Source organism: Culex pipiens, chromosome 1, assembly GCF_016801865.2.
Source record: "Culex pipiens pallens isolate TS chromosome 1, TS_CPP_V2, whole genome shotgun sequence".
Taxonomy (NCBI): Eukaryota; Metazoa; Arthropoda; class Insecta; order Diptera; family Culicidae; genus Culex; species Culex pipiens.
In genome coordinates this window covers 75,717,706-75,737,380 of record NC_068937.1, presented here as the reverse complement: position 1 = coordinate 75,737,380, position 19,675 = coordinate 75,717,706, and the positions used below count along the sequence as shown (strand labels likewise).

The 19,675-nt window shown below is 40.2% G+C and overlaps 1 protein-coding gene and 1 long non-coding RNA gene across 2 annotated transcripts; both read left to right on the top strand.

Annotated features, from left to right (window-relative positions):
- The first annotated feature begins 404 nt into the window (after positions 1 to 404).
- On the top strand, positions 405 to 1,097 carry LOC128092454 (uncharacterized). The gene is made up of 2 exons (XR_008211786.1): positions 405 to 522; positions 588 to 1,097. It is a non-coding gene; the product is annotated as an uncharacterized LOC128092454 (long non-coding RNA).
- Positions 1,098 to 5,064: 3,967 nt separating this feature from the next.
- Positions 5,065 to 19,396, top strand: LOC120425631 (peptidyl-prolyl cis-trans isomerase-like). The gene is made up of 3 exons (XM_039590214.2): positions 5,065 to 5,180; positions 16,348 to 16,566; positions 18,666 to 19,396. The coding sequence occupies exons 2-3, from the start codon at positions 16,372 to 16,374 to the stop codon at positions 19,089 to 19,091; spliced, it is 621 nt and encodes a 206-aa protein (XP_039446148.1). The 5' UTR covers positions 5,065 to 5,180; positions 16,348 to 16,371; the 3' UTR covers positions 19,092 to 19,396.
- The last annotated feature ends 279 nt before the right edge of the window (positions 19,397 to 19,675 follow it).

Sequence of the window (19,675 nt, the reverse complement as noted above, 5' to 3'; positions counted from 1 at the left end):
AATAAAATTCATGCAGCCTTCACGCGATGATCATGTCAATAGTGCATGAAAGGTCATGCAAATCTCACGTGAAATTCATGCTAAATCCACTTGATACGATAGTGAATGACTGCTCGCTCCAGATTTTGCTTCCACCGGAAATTCACGTCAATGTTGCATGATTAACTGTATGGAAAATAATCACATATATTTTCATGCGGCCTTGTGGTGAAAAGTTTTTTGAGTGTGGAAACGACCGGCGACTCAGTGACCGACGAAATAGGCGGCGGGCCAGATGCGGGCATAAAAATGTCAAAATCTCTTCCCCCCTCACTTCGTCTCACCATCCAGCTGCAGCTTTGTTGACAAACAAACGGAGCACGCGGTCGCATGATGGCGGCATCGAGCCAGAATTAGGTTTTACACCGTGACGTCATTTGACAGCTCGCGTGCACTGTTTACATAGACTTGTCGTGTTCGAACGAAAAGTGCTGGGTATTTTTTTTTTTATTCAAAATCGGCCGAAATTACAAAAGTCAAGTGGTAAGTAAATTGTTAGTGAATTTATTGCAAGATTTTAAGTTTTTTTTTTATTAAATTCATTGCAGGAAACCGAAGGCGAAGTGGGCGGCAAACTTGTCTACATGCTCGCTGAACCCGAACGAAAACGAAGCCGTGCTGCTGGCGGAGATGGTCAAGCAATGCCTTGTTCCGACGCTCTGCCTGGAATGACCTACAGGGAACCGATCACCAAGGACATGCAAGTCCCAGAAAACTACCGCACCGTCTTCCGACCGCTTATGCTCCAGCTCCAGCTCCCGAGGACATGGTCAAGTTCAATCTCGAGCGCTGCATCCTCGCCATCCTCCACCAGAAAAACACCGGCAGACTCTTCATCGTCCTGTTTGAGAAGAAAAAGAAGCTGCTTTCGGAGGTTTTCCGTCGCCGAAGGCCTGCGAAGCGGAACCACTCCAAAAGAAGCTAAAACGCTACCACCGCAACCCGCTCAGGCCTAGGAGGGTCTCCAGATTGTTAACGGATGTATCGGCGCAGAATGGAGTACGCGTATCGTGAGGAACGACATGACCAAGCTGCTGTTTTAAAACAATCCGGAGAAGCCGCCGGAAATTGAAAAGCTGGGCGAGGAAGGAGTTGAAACCGTGCAGATGTGTGTCGGAGTATCGGCGGATCCGTTTGCGGTGCGGAACTATTATCCTCCTCGTGGGCGATTCTTGACGTGGGCCTGACGGAAAAGGACAGTTTGTCCTTGGTTAAAATTAGTACGAATTGGTGGTTCGGTTCAACAAACAACTGGTCTCCGGCACCTGGCAGCGAGGGTGCTTCAATCTACAACCAGCTAGAGACGTGATCCTGGTTTCGAGTTTAATTGATGGACAGTAATGATATTATAAAGTTTTTGAGATGTTATTTACCTTGCAATGTTAAAATCCTGTTTGGCTTTTATTTTAATCAGACGTTTTTATTTCTGACATATAAAATCAAACTTTTTTTTTAGTCAAAGAATTTATTTATCCTTAATAATCTAGCAGCTCCTTGACGACAAGGTCCGCTAGACTGTAGTTGATTAGCATTCCGTTGTGGTCCTTCGGGGCAATCCGAATTGCAGGAAGGTCTTGGCGTTGGCCAACTACTTCATCTCGCTCGTTATCCCGAAGCACCAGGATCATTTAGGGTGGCCACTCAAGCCGGGACCGTGGTGTAGGGGTAAGCGTGATTGCCTCTCACACAGTCGGCCTGGGTTCGATCCCAGACGATCCCGGTGGCATTTTTCGAGACGAGATTTGTCTGATCACGCCTTCCGTCGGATGGGGAAGTAAATGTTGGCCCCGGTCTAACCTAGAGGTTAGGTCGTTAGCTCAGTCCAGGTGTAGGAGTCGTCTCCCTGGGTCCTGTCTCGGTGGAGTCGCTGGTAGGCAGTTGGATTAATAATCCAAAGGTCGTCAGTTCGAATCACGGGGTGGAAAAAGAGGTTTGCAATTGCCTCAACAATCAAGCCTTCGGACACTAAGTTTCGAGTAGGAATCTCGCAATCGAGAACGCCAAGGTAATGCTGTAGAGCGAATAATTTGATTTGATTTTGACTCAAGTCGGGAAAGTCGGAAATTTGCCAAGATCCGCAAAAATCGGGAAAATTTCGGGAATTTGTAATTTTTTGTCAAAAAGTCGGGAATGCCAAGCACATAGGTGTCTGAAAATTATTTTCTAACTCTTGAATAATTTTGTAATATTTTGCACAATCTTCAAATGTATTTCACCCAATTTGTCTTTTGCAACTTACTTTTAATTTAAGCTTTCTTCTGAAATTTTAATCTATTTGAGATTATTGCTAATGTGATTACTGTTGCAAATTTTTTTTTATAGTTTTTGTCACACTCTAAAGGAATTCTGCCAACTTGAAACATTATAAAAAATAATTATAATTATCAAAATTTTTGAATTTTATAAAACCCTGATATTTATATACCAAATAGCTTCATAAATTTGATTAAATTGAGTTAAAACTCAATAAATGTGCCAACAATCAGTTTTAATAATCGTTTCGGAAGATTTACATAGATATAGAATAGTTCATTGAAGAAAAATCAAAGTGTCACATATTCAGGGAAAAGTGTTCTATTTCTGAATACCCCTTGATTCAAGAATTGGTTTAGTTTAATGTAAGTTTAAGTTAGTTTTAGGTTGAGTTATGTTTTCTTAACATTTTTTTTCCACATTGTACCTAGTGTTACAGAAATGATAAATCATATACAAAATGCAAACTAAAGCTAAAGGTGATCCACTTATTATGTAAATCAAATGTAATTATTATAATATATTTTATTATTATATTTAATTGAAACAAAGTGTCTCATTGGCTGAGAAGAGAGGGGAACATTGAAAAAGCCCTAGGTTCTGGGTATATTCTAAAATTTGGTAAAATCTTATAAAAGGACATTATAGCCCAACTCATTCCATATGAAATGACGATATTTTTTTTAAGAAATATTATTATTTTCGCCAGCCTGTAATGTATGGCGAAGAATGGCTGTAGATTGAAGCACCCTCGCTGCCAGGTGCCGGAGACCAGTTGTTTGTTGAACCGAACCACCAATTCGTACTAATTTTAACCAAGGACAAACTGTCCTTTTCCGTCAGGCCCACGTCAAGAATCGCCCACGAGGAGGATAATAGTTCCGCACCGCAAACGGATCCGCCGATACTCCGACACACATCTGCACGGTTTCAACTCCTTCCTCGCCCAGCTTTTCAATTTCCGGCGGCTTCTCCGGATTGTTTTAAAACAGCAGCTTGGTCATGTCGTTTCTCACGATACGCGTACTCCATTCTGCGCCGATACATCCGTTAACAATCTGGAGACCCTCCTAGGCCTGAGCGGGTTGCGGTGGTAGCGTTTTAGCTTCTTTTGGAGTGGTTCCGCTTCGCAGGCCTTCGGCGACGGAAAACCTCCGAAAGCAGCTTCTTTTTCTTCTCAAACAGGACGATGAAGAGTCTGCCGGTGTTTTTCTGGTGGAGGATGGCGAGGATGCAGCGCTCGAGATTGAACTTGAGCGGTCGGAAGACGGTGCGGTAGTTTTCTGGGACTTGCATGTCCTTGGTGATCGGTTCCCTGTAGGTCATTCCAGGCAGAGCGTCGGAACAAGGCATTGCTTGACCATCTCCGCCAGCAGCACGGCTTCGTTTTCGTTCGGGTTCAGCGAGCATGTAGACAAGTTTGCCGCCCACTTCGCCTTCGGTTTCCTGCAATGAATTTAATAAAAAAAAAACTTAAAATCTTGCAATAAATTCACTAACAATTTACTTACCACTTGACTTTTGTAATTTCGGCCGATTTTGAATAAAAAAAAAAAATACCCAGCACTTTTCGTTCGAACACGACAAGTCTATGTAAACAGTGCACGCGAGCTGTCAAACAGAAATACACGATTGAGGTTAGCCGCGACGGCGTAAAACCTAATTAGGGGTGATCATGTGATTAAAAATGAAAGTTTTTTTCAAAAAAAATAATATTTTTCCGACCGAATAAAAAAATTGCGAGCATGTTCAAACATTTTTTCCTGATGTCGGAGAAGTGATAAAAAAGCAAAATTTTAATCCATAATTTTTCTATAAATTGAATTTTTTCACTCCAACTGGGAACCCCTAGGTCTATCCACGACCGTTTCCAATGACCGTGAGAAGAAGTCAGAAAATCCAGCTACGAGCTAAATCCACAATATTGTCCGTTTCTTTCAAAGATAAACGCCGCGCGGCATTTCAGAATGTGCCGTAGACATTGTTGCCAACGATTTTCTGCATTTTTGGTGCAATTAAAAACAAACCTGCCAACAATGCCAGGAGATTCGAAGAAGAAGATCAACAAAAACAAAACGTGCAGTACAAGATTCGACAGCGCGCATTTGCCGAAAGTGCGGCGCGTCGTTCCGAGGCTGGTTTGCCGCCGCCTCGTGTCTTACTCGGAAAAACAAATCTGCAGCTGGATGGTGAGACGAAGTGAGGGGGGAAGAGATTTTGACATTTTTATGCCCGCATCTGGCCCGCCGCCTATTTCGTCGGTCACTGAGCCGCCGGTCGTTTCCAGTGACCGAGTCCAGCTAGGTACTGATCGTACAATAATTACTTTCATCAATATTTTCTTAACTATAGTAAACTAACTTTTTGAACTTTTCAAAATTTTCTTTTTGAGGTACTTTGAACACTTCTCTACCACGGTCAGTATGATTCTAAACCATTCCGTACGTATTTTAATTGAACTGTTCATTTTGTGGAAAAATCGCTATCAAAGTCACCCCGGCTATCAAAGTCACCCCGGCTATCAAAGTCACCCCGTTCTACGGTACAAACTAAAAAAGTGTCAAACGAAAAAGTGACCAACCACCGGGGGTTGAGTGTATGTATCGGTTGTTGCGTTTGAAACGGAATACGTAAACGATTCGAATTGAATTCCGTTTCAGAGTTCCGATTGAGTTAACTGGGAAAGTGTACTAGCTCTAAAGCTCAGCGGGTTTGGCAACTTTGGAATGAATTTTTGTTGCAGTGAATTCAATAACATTTTGCGTTTCAACTATGTTTTTGGTGCTCATGAACTTGAAGTTGTTGAACATTATGTAATTTAAAAAAAAAAGAAATAAGGCGAGACAAGATCGCTGTGTCTGTTACTTCATCATTGCATTTATTGACTGGTAAGCTGAAGTTTAAGTGATTGAATCAACAAAATATACATGTTTTGTTGTACGGTTCTAATTACAATTAATTGTAAATACAAACTAGTTAAACAAAAAATGTTTAAAATAAATTGTTGTGTTCGAACATGCCCACTAGCCCGGGTCAAAAAAAATAAAATTGTTCAAATCAAAAAGTATATGAGATTGCCCGAAAGAGTACCCAAAATGGGGCCTCCAGCCCAAATTTCAGCCCATTTGGTTGAAAATTGGCTTGCCTTGAGCAGGAACAAGTTTAAATGGGAATTAACCCGTAAAACTTGAGCAATTGGGTACATTGCTCTGTACAAGTCTGTCGTTGAAATTTAACGACTTTTGCATACCATGGGGTCCAAGGGGATGGTCTGGGGAACAATTCCTCCGAAGGGTGCAAGACGATCCGAGGTCTCTAATCTTGCCTAGAAGCAGATTCATTCCGGCGTCGCCGAAATTGTCATGGTCCCAGCAAAATGTACATGGATAAATCAAAGCACACTAAGAAGGCTGCCTCGATCAGAGGACGCCACATGTCAATCTGCCACCACGTGGCAGGAGGGTTTGGGCTGGAGGCCCCATTTTGGGTACTCTTTCGGGCAATCTCATATACTTTTTGATTTGAGCAATTTTATTTTTTTTGACCCGGGCTAATGCCCACCCAGACACGACGTTCTAGCGGTTGGCTTTTCTTACAGTACGTTCACGGAATCGGTTGTTGCGTTTGAATCGGAATACGTAAACGATTCGAATTGAATTCCGATTGAGTTGACTGGGTTGCCGGGTCCGGTGGTTTAGTGGTTAGCGTGGTAGCCTCTTACCCCAGCAGGCCTGGGTTCAATCCCAGACGGACCCGGTGGCATTTTTCGAGACGAGATTTGCCTGACCACGCCTTCTATCGGATGGGGAAGTAAAACGTCGGTCCATTTGCGTAAAAGAGGTTTTGGGTGACTCACCACACATAACCTTCGGACGCCTAGAAATGAGCAGAAACTTGCAACAGAGACCACAAAAGACCCGCTTAGTTAACTCAATCCGAATTCTGAAACGGAATCTAATTAGAATCGTATACGAATTCCGTTTCAAACGGAATACGTAAACGATTCGAATTGCATTCCGTTTCAGAATTCCGATTGAGTTAACTGGGTTACACGTCGTCGGTTACACCTTTTATCTTCAGCCTGAACATTTTGTTCGAACACAAAACTGGTTGTTGCGTTTGAAACGGAATTTGTATACGATTCTAATTAGACTCTGTTTCAGAATTCGGATTGAGGTAACTGGGTTCTTGATCCCTTTTCTTTGGAGCTGTCTGTCTACTGGCCCTATTCATCGATGATGGGTGGTTGGGTGGAATCTATGACATTTCCCCGAAACCCATATTACCGAAGGGACATTTCCCCTAATAGTCATTTCTCCGAATTCCATTTACCCGAATTTCCCGTTTCCCCTAATCGTCCACATCCCCGAATGCCATTTTCCCGAATGGGCCACAATCCCTAATGTCACTTACCCGATTTCTCATTTCCCTGAATAGTCATTTCCATGAACGCCATTTCCCCGAACGCGGTCAAGCGGAAATAGCATTTTATAAGAAAAATTTTGATGGCAATTTTTATCACATCAAACTACATATAATATTTCTTGAAAGGTTCGTATTGGCCTTGAATGATCAACTTTCTTTTTGGCTCCATTCAGACCCAGTCAGATTAATCCGAATTCTGAAACAGAATCTAATTAGAATCGTGCACAAATTCCGTTTCAAACGCAACAACTATTCTAACTAACAGGATATCGTTGCCAAATAAAATTACTATTACTATTAGGGGAAATTCTCGTATGTTTGGCAGGTTAAGCTCTCGCTCCTAACTCCATCCAATTTGCTGATTTTCACTATTTAACAACTAATTTTGTAAAACTTTTGATAGAAACTTGCTTGCTCACTTCTTATTGAGCTATTTATCACTCGATATCAGTTGAAAACGCTTTTAATTAGCTATAATTCAATGTCAAAGTTCTGACCTGCCAACATTAGAGGCACGCTGGAATTAGATGCTGTTCCCCTATGTACTAACAACCGGTTCGTACACGGAACCGGTTGTTGCGTTTGAAACGGAATTTGTATACGATTCTGTTGAGTTGAAGACTGCGCGCAATCAAGTAGGCACTTTGTGCCGGCAGCTTGGTTACAATTATTAGTTAAATAAACTTACTACCGATTGGACGTGTTTTATAATTCACTGCGTTCTCATTACTCTAACAAGAGGTTAAGAACCCGTACGTGCGTGAAGACTAGCGAAGATGCCCGATCGGAATTACGGGATCGAACGGCTGGTCGGTCGGGAGAACTGGTCCGACTGGAAGTTTGCGGTCCAAACCCACTTCGAAGTTGAAGACCTGTGGGATGCCGTCGAACCGAAGGTGAAGGCGGATGGAACGGTGGAAGCGGTCGACCCGGCCAAGAGCAAGCTTGCGCGAGGGAAGATCATCCAGTTCCTGGAACCGGTAAACTATAACCATGTACGCAAAGCGAAGACGGCGCAAGAAGCTTGGAAGAACCTGGTCAACGCGTTCGAGGAAAGCGGACTCACGCGGGAGATCGGATTGCTGCACAAGCTCATCAGGACCGATCTGGACAGCTGCGGAACGATGGAAATCTATGCAAACCAGATCATCTCGGCGTGCCACCAGCTGAAAAGCATCGGATTCCCGATTCCAGACAGGTTCGTTGGTGCTTTGCTGTTGGCGGGGCTGCCGGACCGATTCAAGCCCATGGTGATGGCGCTCAAGAACTCCGGAATGGCGATCACGGGGGACTCCGTGAAGACGATTCTGCTGCAGGAGGAGGACGAGCTGTTGCCAGGTGAAAAAACTTTCGTTGCCAAGCGGCGGATCAACAAGCCAGGTGGTTATCAACGCAACACCCAAACAGCGGGCGGTTTCCAAAGCGACGACCAAACAGTGAGCGGCTCTCGTAGCAACCACGGATCGCGAAAAAGTCAGCCGGAGGAACGCGGCCCACGGTGTCGAAAGTGAAACAAAATTGGCCACATTGCGAAGCACTGCCCCGATAACGATGCTGTGTGTGGGAAGCAAGCGTTGTGCATGGTGCTTCAAGTCGGCCGGGACGGACGACTGGTACCTGGACTCAGATGCGACACAGCAAATGACGCGGAACCTGGAGCTGCTGGAGGACGTGCGGGACAGGAGCGGAACGGTTGTAGCTGCCAACAACGCGGAACGGCCACGCTCTTCCCGTCGTGTTTCAATGGTGAGGAACCTGTTCCGGTAAGCGATGTGCACGTTGTCCCAAATCTTTCGACAAATTTGCTGTCGATCGCACAAATTGTACAGAAGGGCAACACGGTGCTGTTCAACGCGGCATCTTAGCGACCGGTGTGATCCTTGATCATGTCTTCGACTGGAAAAGACGGCAAAATTAGTCATTGATAGAGTGTAACATCACCTTGGCACAAGCGCCTGGGTCACCTGAACGTGAGCAGCATCAAGAAACTGGCCAACGGTGTAGCCAGCGGTGTGCAGATCAACGGAAACGGCATGGACGATTCCCAGATTTGCCCGATGGGGAAACAAGCTCGACTGCCGTTCAGCAAAAGTGGTTCCCGCGCCGAGGAGTTGCTTGAGGTAATTCATTCCGATATTGCTGGTCCGATTGAGCTGCCGTCCCTCGGCGGTTGTCGGTATTACGTTTCGTTTATCGACGACAAGTCCCGGCGAGCATTTGTGTACTTCAAAGAAAAAAATATTCCTGTAAATTTACATTATTTATCATGTACCAAAAGGTATCATGAAAAATGATGTATATTTACATTAGGTTCATTGGAAATTTACATTAGATTCATTGGAAATTTACATTAGTTTTGAAAATTTACATTAGTTTTGGAATTTACATTACTTTTGGAATTTACAATATTTCAAATCAACTAATTCTGATTAGAGATCCTAAATAGGGAGACTGGACGAAGTGAATTTGGCGTACCCAAACAGACGCGAGTTTGACGTATCCAAACGAGCATTTGCCTTTACGCCCAGCAAAACTTATCAGTGTTGCCAAGCTCAAAACATACGTTGCCAGATCGATTTAGCAAGCTTAGACCAGTCTCCCTATTTAGGGTCTCTAATTCTGATTGGCCAATGGGAATGAGAAGCTCCACTTGGATTGCAGTAGGAAAAGGGTGTGGCCTATGTTCTATTTTAAAATGATTGAAGCGGGCAGCAAAAGGAAATTCGGATTTTAAAAAGTTGTTTCACAGGTCCCTCTTCTTTGTTCTGCTGTTCGTAAAGCTGTTTCTTGACCCCTTTCCTTCCGATCAGCGTACTAGGCTTTACATTAGATTTAGATTTACATTGGAGTAATTTCCATGACTTTTTACTCTTTACATCATATTTCAACATTACATTGAGTGAGTTTACATAAGAAACAGTAATTACCTGGGTGCTGAAAAGACAGACTGCGTAACGTGATTTTTGAAAGCTCTCCACTGCTCCCCACTAATACAGCTGCACTACAGTTGTAAACATAAACAAAGTAGAAGGCTATGTTCAAGCTCAAGCGTGACATATTTTTTGCTGATTATGTGAATTGTTTTGAAACAATTAGGATCTGTTGATATTAAAGTTTTCGCTGAAAAATTAAGTGCTTTGCGCTTTTTTTCTTCGTAGACTAAACGATGGGAAGCCAAAAGAGGCCTTTTTTGTTTTCCACGTGATGACAAAACAAAATAAATTGTAGATCGATCACAAAACTTGCCACTTCTTGGTAGCATTTTGCGAACAGTAGGGTACGTTATCCATTAGTGGACCCCTTTCCTATAGTGGACCCTCTGAAGGGTTTTTGATGAAAAATTCAATAAAATCACAATTTCAAGCGTGTTGTTGTCTACAAATCATTTATTTGGCATGTTCAGCATCATTTAAAACAATGTTGACTGACATTGAATTGTACTTTTCACCAAAATAAGTGTTTTGAGTTCGACATCTGAAATCAGCCATGGCCACTAAATAGCATTTTCACAACAAAACTGCATTTATATTTTATGATTGAATTAACCATCCAATCATTTTTTGTCTGATTATTTAACTTCAGCAAGTCGAAATAATGTAAGTTTAAGGATCTTTACTAAAATAAAGCGAAGAACTGCATTTTCGAGCAAAAATAAGGGGGGTCCAATATAGGACAACGAAATCCAAACTTTTCCAAAAGTGGACCCCTGATAATTTAACCTTCAAAAATGAAGAAAACTGTGTATTCAAGCAAAAGTTTCTCTAAAACATACTATAAATGCTTATTGTTATCAACCTAAACGCATATTTTTTCAATTATGAGTATAAATATAGCTGTTTTCATGTTAAAAGTACCAAAAATGCTGAAGCCGTAAGAATTTATAATTAATCAAAACTATAGTTAATTGTACTTAACTGAAGCATCATAATTGCAGTTTGAAATGATATTTTATAATAATAAATCAATAACAAAACATTTTTTTTTAAATAAACATGCGTGGTTTTATCAGCAACTGTAAACAAATCTATTATTTAGTTTCGGTCAACCATTTATGTAATTAATATGGAAAAAATTGCATCAAGATTACTTTTTTTAATTATTTTTATGTTCATAATGGTTTTTTAAACGTTTTCTCTGATCTTTTTCGGAAATAAATTTGTTTAAATGTCTGTTTGGTTTTTTGTTGTTTAAAGTCAAATTTGTTAACAAAACATATTTGTTTATGATGAAAAGTGAGCAAAATCCATCTTTTATTCATTATATTTATCATTAGACCTACACCATGCATCAAAACATCAAATATCGTTGAAATTTGGTATCAAAATAACAGTTTGCCTATAGTGGACCCGGGTCCACAATCGGATTATGGACCCGGGTCCACTATAGGAAAAGGGGGTCCATAACAAGGCAAAAAAACTTTTTTTTTCAAATGGCTTTTTTTCTGCTCAAAAACAAATAACTGATGAAACAAATAGTCAAAATTGTTCAAAAGACTTCAGATTTCATTGTTTTGTACAAATGGTTATGAAAAAGTGCATAAAATATTGAAAATTTGTGAAAAATGTGCTTCGGCTCTACTAAGGGGTCCACTAATGGTTAAAATACCCTAAATTGGTTCCGCTTTGACAGTTCTAAATTGAGGCCGCTTTGCGAACCACTATTCTGCACCCAGCTCAAGACCAAGTCGGAGGACGAAGTACTGGCTTGCTTCAAAGAATTCCATGTCTTGGCGGAGCGCCAGACAGGCCGGAAGTTGAAGACCGGCAAAAAATGATTTTTGGACCCCATCCCTCTCGTAACAAAATTCCTAAACAAGTTTTAAAAATTTGGCATGTCCATGAACGTTTTCAAAAAAAAAAAATTCAAGAGCGTTTTGATAAATTGTTATTTATAAAACCGGGGTGATTTTGATAGTGATTACGTCAAATTCATTTTTGGTACGGTTATTTCGAATGTTTAATTTGAAAAATTTGTGATATAGAGAAGAATAAATAAAAATACTAATTTACTATAAAACTTGTGGTACTGAAAATTCTAATAAATTTGAAGATATTTTAGAATTCTGTTTCAATTACAATTTGAACTATTTTAAGAGTAAAATTGTTCAAAAAATCTGGTAATGCAGACGGTTTCCCAAGTCGAACTCATTTTTATTGAGAAAAACATGACATTTTCAAAGTAATAAAATAATGCTATTTATCTAATTACAGTTTACTAACTTTGTCTAAAAAAATTGTCGAAAACTGCTTCACTTTGAACACTTATCTACCAAGGTCAACATGATTTCATACCATGCCGTTTGTATTGAATTCGTATTTTTAATTTTAAAATAAAATCATAAACCTATCATAGTCACCTCGGCTATCAACGTCATCCAGTTTTATGTTATGTACAACTATTCAAAATATTTTTAAATGAAATGAAAAAATAAATAATATAAAATAAGAAAAACGTAGGTATTCGGAATTTTTCCTTACTCCTCCACTGACGTTAGCAAGATACTAGTTTTCTCTTGTTTACAATTTTACTTTGGCCCAATAACATTGTTTCGATTGATATTTATTTGAATTTCAGAACATTATTTAAAAATGTTAACTTATATTAAATGTAGGTAGTTGAATAGTTTTTATTAAAAAAAATAATACAAAGAAATATTTTTCCCACAATTTTTAAATATAAGACGTTTTGAACCAAACTCCTGATTTCTTTGATATTCATTTAATTTAGACATCTGCACTGAAAGCGCTTTTACAGCTGATTTGCGATCGGTTTTGGACTTTATATTTCTGATTTCCAGCTAGCCTCTACTGTTGTTGATCCAACCCTGCACAAAACGTCAAAAAAAATTGAGAGAAGCAAAAATGTGGCTCTCTCGGCTCTCTCTATTTCCCCTCCCCATCTTCTGATCTATTTTTGGTTTGTTTACTACCACGTTACCGACTCAGCTGTCCGTGTGGGGGGAAGAGCCGATTTTTTTTGCGTGAAAGGTAGATGTTGGAGATGTGATGCCTTGATGCTTGAGTTTGCCGCCGATGTGTTGAATTTTCTGCGCCTTTATCCATTCGCCCAATTTGGAGTTGGCTTACCGCAGCTGTTTTTAAACCTACCAATGCTTGTACTTTGCATGATACCTAAAATAACTCTGTGGTATATGCTCCGTCAGACTCTGCTGGGGCAGGTTCCTCCATTATGACCAGTACCCCAGTACCCACGGCGAATTCTGAAGATTCTTTAGGCACCGAAGAGGCCCGAAAAATGTCAACCTTTAGGCCAACCTACATTTTTCAAAAGAAGCGATTCTCTTTCATAATAATCGCAACATTAGTCCTCATTTTGTTTATTCAGCTCTTACGAAAAATTTCGATAAGGACTGAAAAAATCGACAGCACCTGCTAAAGCATGTAATCACGGTGAATCTCAGCCACCAACTGACAGCGGAAATTTTCTCCGCAGGTTTGTGTTGTGATGGTTGTTCTAGTTGAAGGGATGAGCGAGGAAGAAATGTGTTTATTTTCGTTTGCTTCATTCTCTCTCTTTCACACCTCTACTGTGTTGCCAGTTAATGGGAAAAAAAATCCAGCAGTGTTGCTAGGAGCAGCATTAATTCAGCTGCATTTCAGCAAAGCCTAAAGCAATTGTTTTAGAGCTGATTTGTTTTGATCTTAGCTGTTTTATGACTAACTAGCTGGTGAATGCTGATGAACAGCTAATTTATGATTTATATTAATGCTGGATGGTTACTTGGGCAAATTAGCTCCCAGCGGTGCGGAAACGTGCATTAGGTACGGAGCAAAGCTAAAACTGGGGATCCAACCGATAGGTTTGCCACGCAATTAGATCTCTGCGGTGGAGATGCCCTGAGAGAAAAACCGCTTCGGCGAATCGCGGCGAAATGTCATCGAGGTTCCGCCGTACACCAGCAGGTGTCGCCCTTGTGCAAAAATGGTTAAACGGAATCGAAACGGAGTCCAACCGGAGATTCCGTTTAGAAAAATTCGAAACAATTTTCGAAGCGGAATGAACCCGTCATGCGGAAAACCGTTTGATTGGGATTGCTTCTTTATAAAGTATCGAGAAATTAAAAGTGCAACATGGAGTTAAACTTTCTGTCAAGCTGCTGTGAAGTATTCCATGACAGCTGTGAAAGTTTAACTCCATGTTACCGGCTCACATCTCTCTTTTTAATTTCTCGATATTCTCCTTTACTGTCTATCGAGAAATTAAAAATGCAACATGGAGTTAAACTTTCTGTCAAGCTGCTGTGAAGTATTCCATGACAGCTGTGAAAGTTTCACTCCATGTTACCGGCTCACATCTCTCTTTTTAATTTCTCGATTGTTTTCTAACAAGTGAGGTTCGAGCCCTTACTCAATTTATGGAATGATTGAAGGATTAACACAAATACTACTATTGTACTTTTGGTAAACTTTTGAATAACATGCTTAGGTCAAAAAAAAATGTAACAAAACACCGCGACCAAGGATGCAAAATAATCTCTTCTAGCGAATATGATTGCCTGAAGAAAGGTCCTCTGAGTATGCTTTGATCTCGGTTTTCATGACTGTCACTTGATCGTTGAGCGTGGCAGGGGCGATTAAAAATGTTTATGATCGGGTTTAGTCGTCAACTTGCTGCGATCAAAATACAATCTTGCCCCTTTACCACCAGCAGTCATGGGTTGTTACAATCATCGACTGCACTCTTGACGAATGACAGCTAGTCGTGGCAATTTGAGAATCAAGACTATTCTCAGCAGTCTTATTCGTTAGGTGTTACAGGCAGCGATTAATCGCTAATTTAATCATACTCGTCGGCTTTTCAACACTGACCGCGACATAAGAAATATCAACAGATAAACACGACTTAACATTTGAGGTTTTGCAGCGCGACTGCAAAAAAAAAAAAATGAGGTTACTTGCCTAAAATCGTATGCCTTTCTGCCGATTAAAGAACAAAATCGCTTATTTCTCATGATTCCCTGCATCAATCTTCATGAAACTGGTTGCAAAAGACGAGAAAAAATTTTTGCTTTAAAATAATGAACATCAACTTTTGGGCGCGCAAAAATTTGTGACCCTTTTCTTTAAAAAACATGTTTTGGAACACGAAAAAATGAGTTTCCCTGTATATATCAAGGAAATAACCAGTTATATAGTTGATAACAGATGTGTTAACGTATATTCAACAATTTGTATTGATTTTTGACAGACTTTCTTGCCAAATAGTCCAAATTACTATCTTTTTCTAAATTTACAGTTTTCTCATAGAAAAATCAAACAAATATTGGAAAGTTATACACCAAATTGTTGGAAATAATTTTTCTCATCCGAATCCGGCATATGTTTTATAAAAATGTTGATTAGGAAGGAAAAAACACATTTTTTCTAAAAATCATAGGTTTACGCTATTTGTTCATAGGTGGCGACACGTGTCTTTTAGCTTTGCTGCAAATTCTCTTTAGGGAATATTTCAGGAGAAAACAATATACAGTAAAATAACAATTAGTTTTTGAATTCAAACTATAATAAAACAGTTTTTGCTTTTATGAAAATTGATAGACACACTATAAATGGTTAGGCGCTTATACTTACATCAAACCCTACGTAATGTACCATAGAGACCCTAAATAGGGAGACTGGTATAAGCTTGATAAATCGATCTGGCAACGTATGCTTTGAACTTGGCAACACTGATAAGTTTTGCTGGGCGTCGGCGGCCCCGGCGATGGCCTGATATGAGCTACCGAACAACATTGGCAATATGGCGTCGTTTGTTTACAAACATGAGATTGTTTGTGGACGAACCGAAAAATTTACATTTTTGTAAAAAAAATCTATAACCATTGTGCAATAACATTAAGCCTTACAAAACAGACAAAATTTCGTTAAATTCTAGACCAGAATTTGTTTTATTATTATTTTTCAATTTAAACCGCTTTTATCGCGATTCTGATCATGATTGCACATCAAATCATCGTGCCTTTAGTGTATCTTTAGTTTTCACATCGATTCGTTGTAGATTCGTGTTTAAATTTTGAAATTTAGCATAAATCAAAATAAGTTGCAAAATTCCCAACTTCAACCATGTGCAGCAATTTCCACATCACCCATATGGGGTAATTCATTCGTTCCAAACTGTCAAAATTCCAAAACGTCATTGCCAATCTTCGGTTCGCTGCTTTTGTTCGTGTTTGAAGTTTCGGGCCGAGACTCTGCTGGGCGTAAAGGCAAATGCTCGTTTGGATACGTCAAACTCGTGTCTATTAAGGATCTCTAATGTACCACCCCCGGCCGAGTTAAAATGCGTAACCGGAAAAGAAGGTGTGCATGCCTGGCACGAACACTCAAAGCGTGTTCTAGCGTGTTGCTCGTACTGACTCAGATCAAGGGTGAGATGTAGGTGTAAGGGCAGTGCGTGTTCGTCGGGAACCTGGTGCATAAGATCGGTCAAGGCCCGTTCTTACACTGAAAATTGCGAATTGCGACTCTAATTAGATTCCGTTTCAGAATTCGGATTGATTTGACTGGGTCTATGCTCACGTAGATAACTCTATTGTATCTGGCATCACTGAACGCAAGGTTTATCGGCATGAAAGTTCATTTAGAGTTCATCAAGTTTGCGTTTTTTCAGATTTGCGGTTGTCAGTATCCGGCCATGGTTTTACTCGCTGCATTCATCAAACAGACAGCATCGAAGACGCTCGGTGCCGGGATCAGGACGAATTCTAGTATTTTTGGAGTCTTGCAAGTGTGTAGTTTCGCTACTAAAAAAGCTGAAAAAATGGGCTTGCCGCGTTGTTTTTTCGATTTGAGCGCTGACAACCAGCCGCTCGGACGCATCATCATTGAGGTAAGTCCAGTCTTAAACTTGGCTGTCGAGCTGCTGTGAAGTGACACATGGTATTCACAGAAAATTTACCTCCATGTTGCACGCACACACTCAGAGTTGAAGTGGCACTTAACGCCTACTTCGTTTACCGGTTTCAGTTGCTTATCTGGCTTTTGGAACATTCTAGAGAAATATATGAAAATGGTTTAAATAATAGTTTAGAGCAAAATATATTATCAGCATCGCCACAATCTGATGCACTTTTTTGAAGGTCGTATCTATCGTGCGGTGTTTGTCTGGGGACACAAAAATCGATAATTTTCCTGACGAAAATTGAGCTGCGATGGCTACTGGGTTCAGCACTGAAAAGTCGATGAGAAATTGATTAGCATGGTTGCTTGCAGTCTTTTAATACTACTGCAATACTACTAGATTACACACATGGAAAAATAAATGTTACAAGTCATGACAGGTAATTAAATATGCAGCTGGTCAACAGTTTCTGAGTCATGCGACTTTTTTTTTCCTTTTCCAGTGGCCTTACAATACAATATACAAAATTTTCAGTAGATTTGAATTAGAATTATTTTTTTTTAATTGAATCGATTTTGTAATTGTAATTTTATTGAAACGATATCCTGTTAGTTTACACTGTATATCAGGGCAAGGAGTTCATGTGGATCTGAATTAAACTTTAGGAGCGAATAAAATTAGCAATCAGAGTAATCGCTAACACTAGTTTTCCCTAACTATCGCTTTCTTGAAAGCGTTGGAATACAGAAAATCATGTTACGTTGACGTGGGGCCAGGCCGCAGGTCAGTTCGCCGGTAGCGTTTTTTCTTGTATGTGTGTGTTGGTCTAACTTAAAAAAAAGTTCACTTACACAAACCAATCGAATGTGATACGTAACAAGGTGTTTCATTCTTAAATAGTTTCAGCGGGTATGACAGATTTTTTCTGTGGGGAATATTAGTCCAGAGCACAATTTTTATTGTTTACGACTTGCTAGAATAATATTCAAGTCAACCACAGCTATTAGGAATTATAGGGCAGCGATTCTCAACGGGGGTACCGAGCCTACTTGATTTACACGGTAGGGGGTACCAGCCTAGAAGAAGGTTGAGAATGGCTGTTATAGGGGAACAACATGTAATTTCATGAAGACGTTCAATTACAGCTTCTAGAAGACATTTTCAATTGAAAACTGTAATACCAGTAGCGTGCCCAGCTCCTCGAGGAAGGTGGGGCAATTATATGGACGTTCGTTCGGACGAATTTTGTCGTTTATGGACGCCCCTTCAAACGCAACAACCGATTCCGTGTACGTACCGGTTGTTGCATTTGAAACGTAAACGATTCGAATTGAATTCCGATTGAGTTGACTGGGTAAGCAAGTAAGATTCCATCAAAACTTTTGCAACAGTTTAAGAATGGATTCAATCAATACTTTTATTATAGTAATAGTAATTTTATTTGACAACATTATCCTGTCAGTTGGACTTTTTAACGTTAGTGTTATATTTAACGATCAAAATACCAATTTAAACACCCGCTCGAGTAGGCGGGATAGGGCGGGATACACTGTTGGATGTTCAAATTTTGTTTTGTGTGTCGTTACAAGAAAATAATAAAAAAAAACTCATGCCTGATAGTTATGATGCACCCTGTCAACCATTCATAAAAGTGAATGGAGTGTGTGAGAGATCAAAGAAAATGATTAGCGCGCGCGTACCCCAGCATTTTGATTAAGGAGTTTAGTGTATCGAGAAATTAAAAGTGAGAGTGTGTGCAACATGGAGTTAAACTTTCTATGAAGTTGCTGTGAAGGTTACCATGACACTTTGAAAAGTTTAACTCCATGTTGCACGCACACATTCTCACTTTTAATTTCTCGATAAGTGCAACATGGAGGTTGATTATTGTAGACTAAACGTTGAATGCGATTCTTTTAATTTAATATTTAATAACTTGTAAAACAAATTTGTCTGCCGTCAATTAATTTTTTTATCATGTATTATTAGAATGTGAAATAGATGGTAAAATGTAATATTAGAATGAGAAGTAGATGGTAAAACACTTTCTAATTCCGTTATTTTTTTTTAATCATTAATTTCCACAGCTACGCACAGATGTAACTCCAAAAACATGTGAAAACTTCCGCGCTCTCTGCACCGGAGAGAAGGGCTTCGGCTACAAGGGTTCCACCTTCCACCGTGTGATTCCGAACTTTATGTGCCAGGGTGGCGACTTCCAGAACCATAATGGAACCGGAGGCAAGTCCATCTACGGAAACAAGTTCGAGGATGAGAACTTCATCCTGAAGCACACCGGACCTGGTATCATGTCGATGGCCAACGCCGGACCCAACACCAACGGATCCCAGTTCTTCATAACCACCGTGAAGACCTCCTGGCTGGACGACCGTCACGTTGTCTTTGGCGCCATCGTCGAGGGCATGGATGTGGTCCGAAAAGTCGAATCTTATGGCAACCAGTCCGGAAAAACCTCCAAGCAAATCGTTGTTTCCAACTGTGGCCAGCTGTAAATTGTTTCTCATTTGATTCCGTTTTTTTCGCTCTAAATTATTTTTACTCTTTCAACATAAAACAATCAACATTCGATTTTTCAATCCTTGCTATGGATAAAATAAGAAGAACTCAATGGCTTACCACACATATAAAGTGACATCCGTACAATCTAATGCATTTCTTTCTTGTACCCAATTAAAAATAACAATGGATTAAAAGAAAAACTGTATTTGTCAGCTAATGAGAAAGAGAAACCATTCGTTCCAAAAATAAAACCAGAGCCTGCGAATTCTTTCGTAGTTTCTCCTTCTTTTTAAACATAGTCTGTTGAGTCGCGGGGGGATGCCGAACCGGGCACCGGTTCCGTGAGCGGAGTGGCAGAATAAAAACACTTATTTTCCACTCGCTACAGAACTGTAAATATTTATTCTAATAATTAATCACATTCACAGTTCACAATAATCAAAGACAACTTACAAATTCGGTGTTTTATCACAGCTGACCTGTCCAGCTGGGCCCGTGCTCCCGCTAACTCAATTTTATTTGTTCCTTTCTGACTTCTTAGCGACAGCACGGGCACCACAAAAACAACAACAAACAC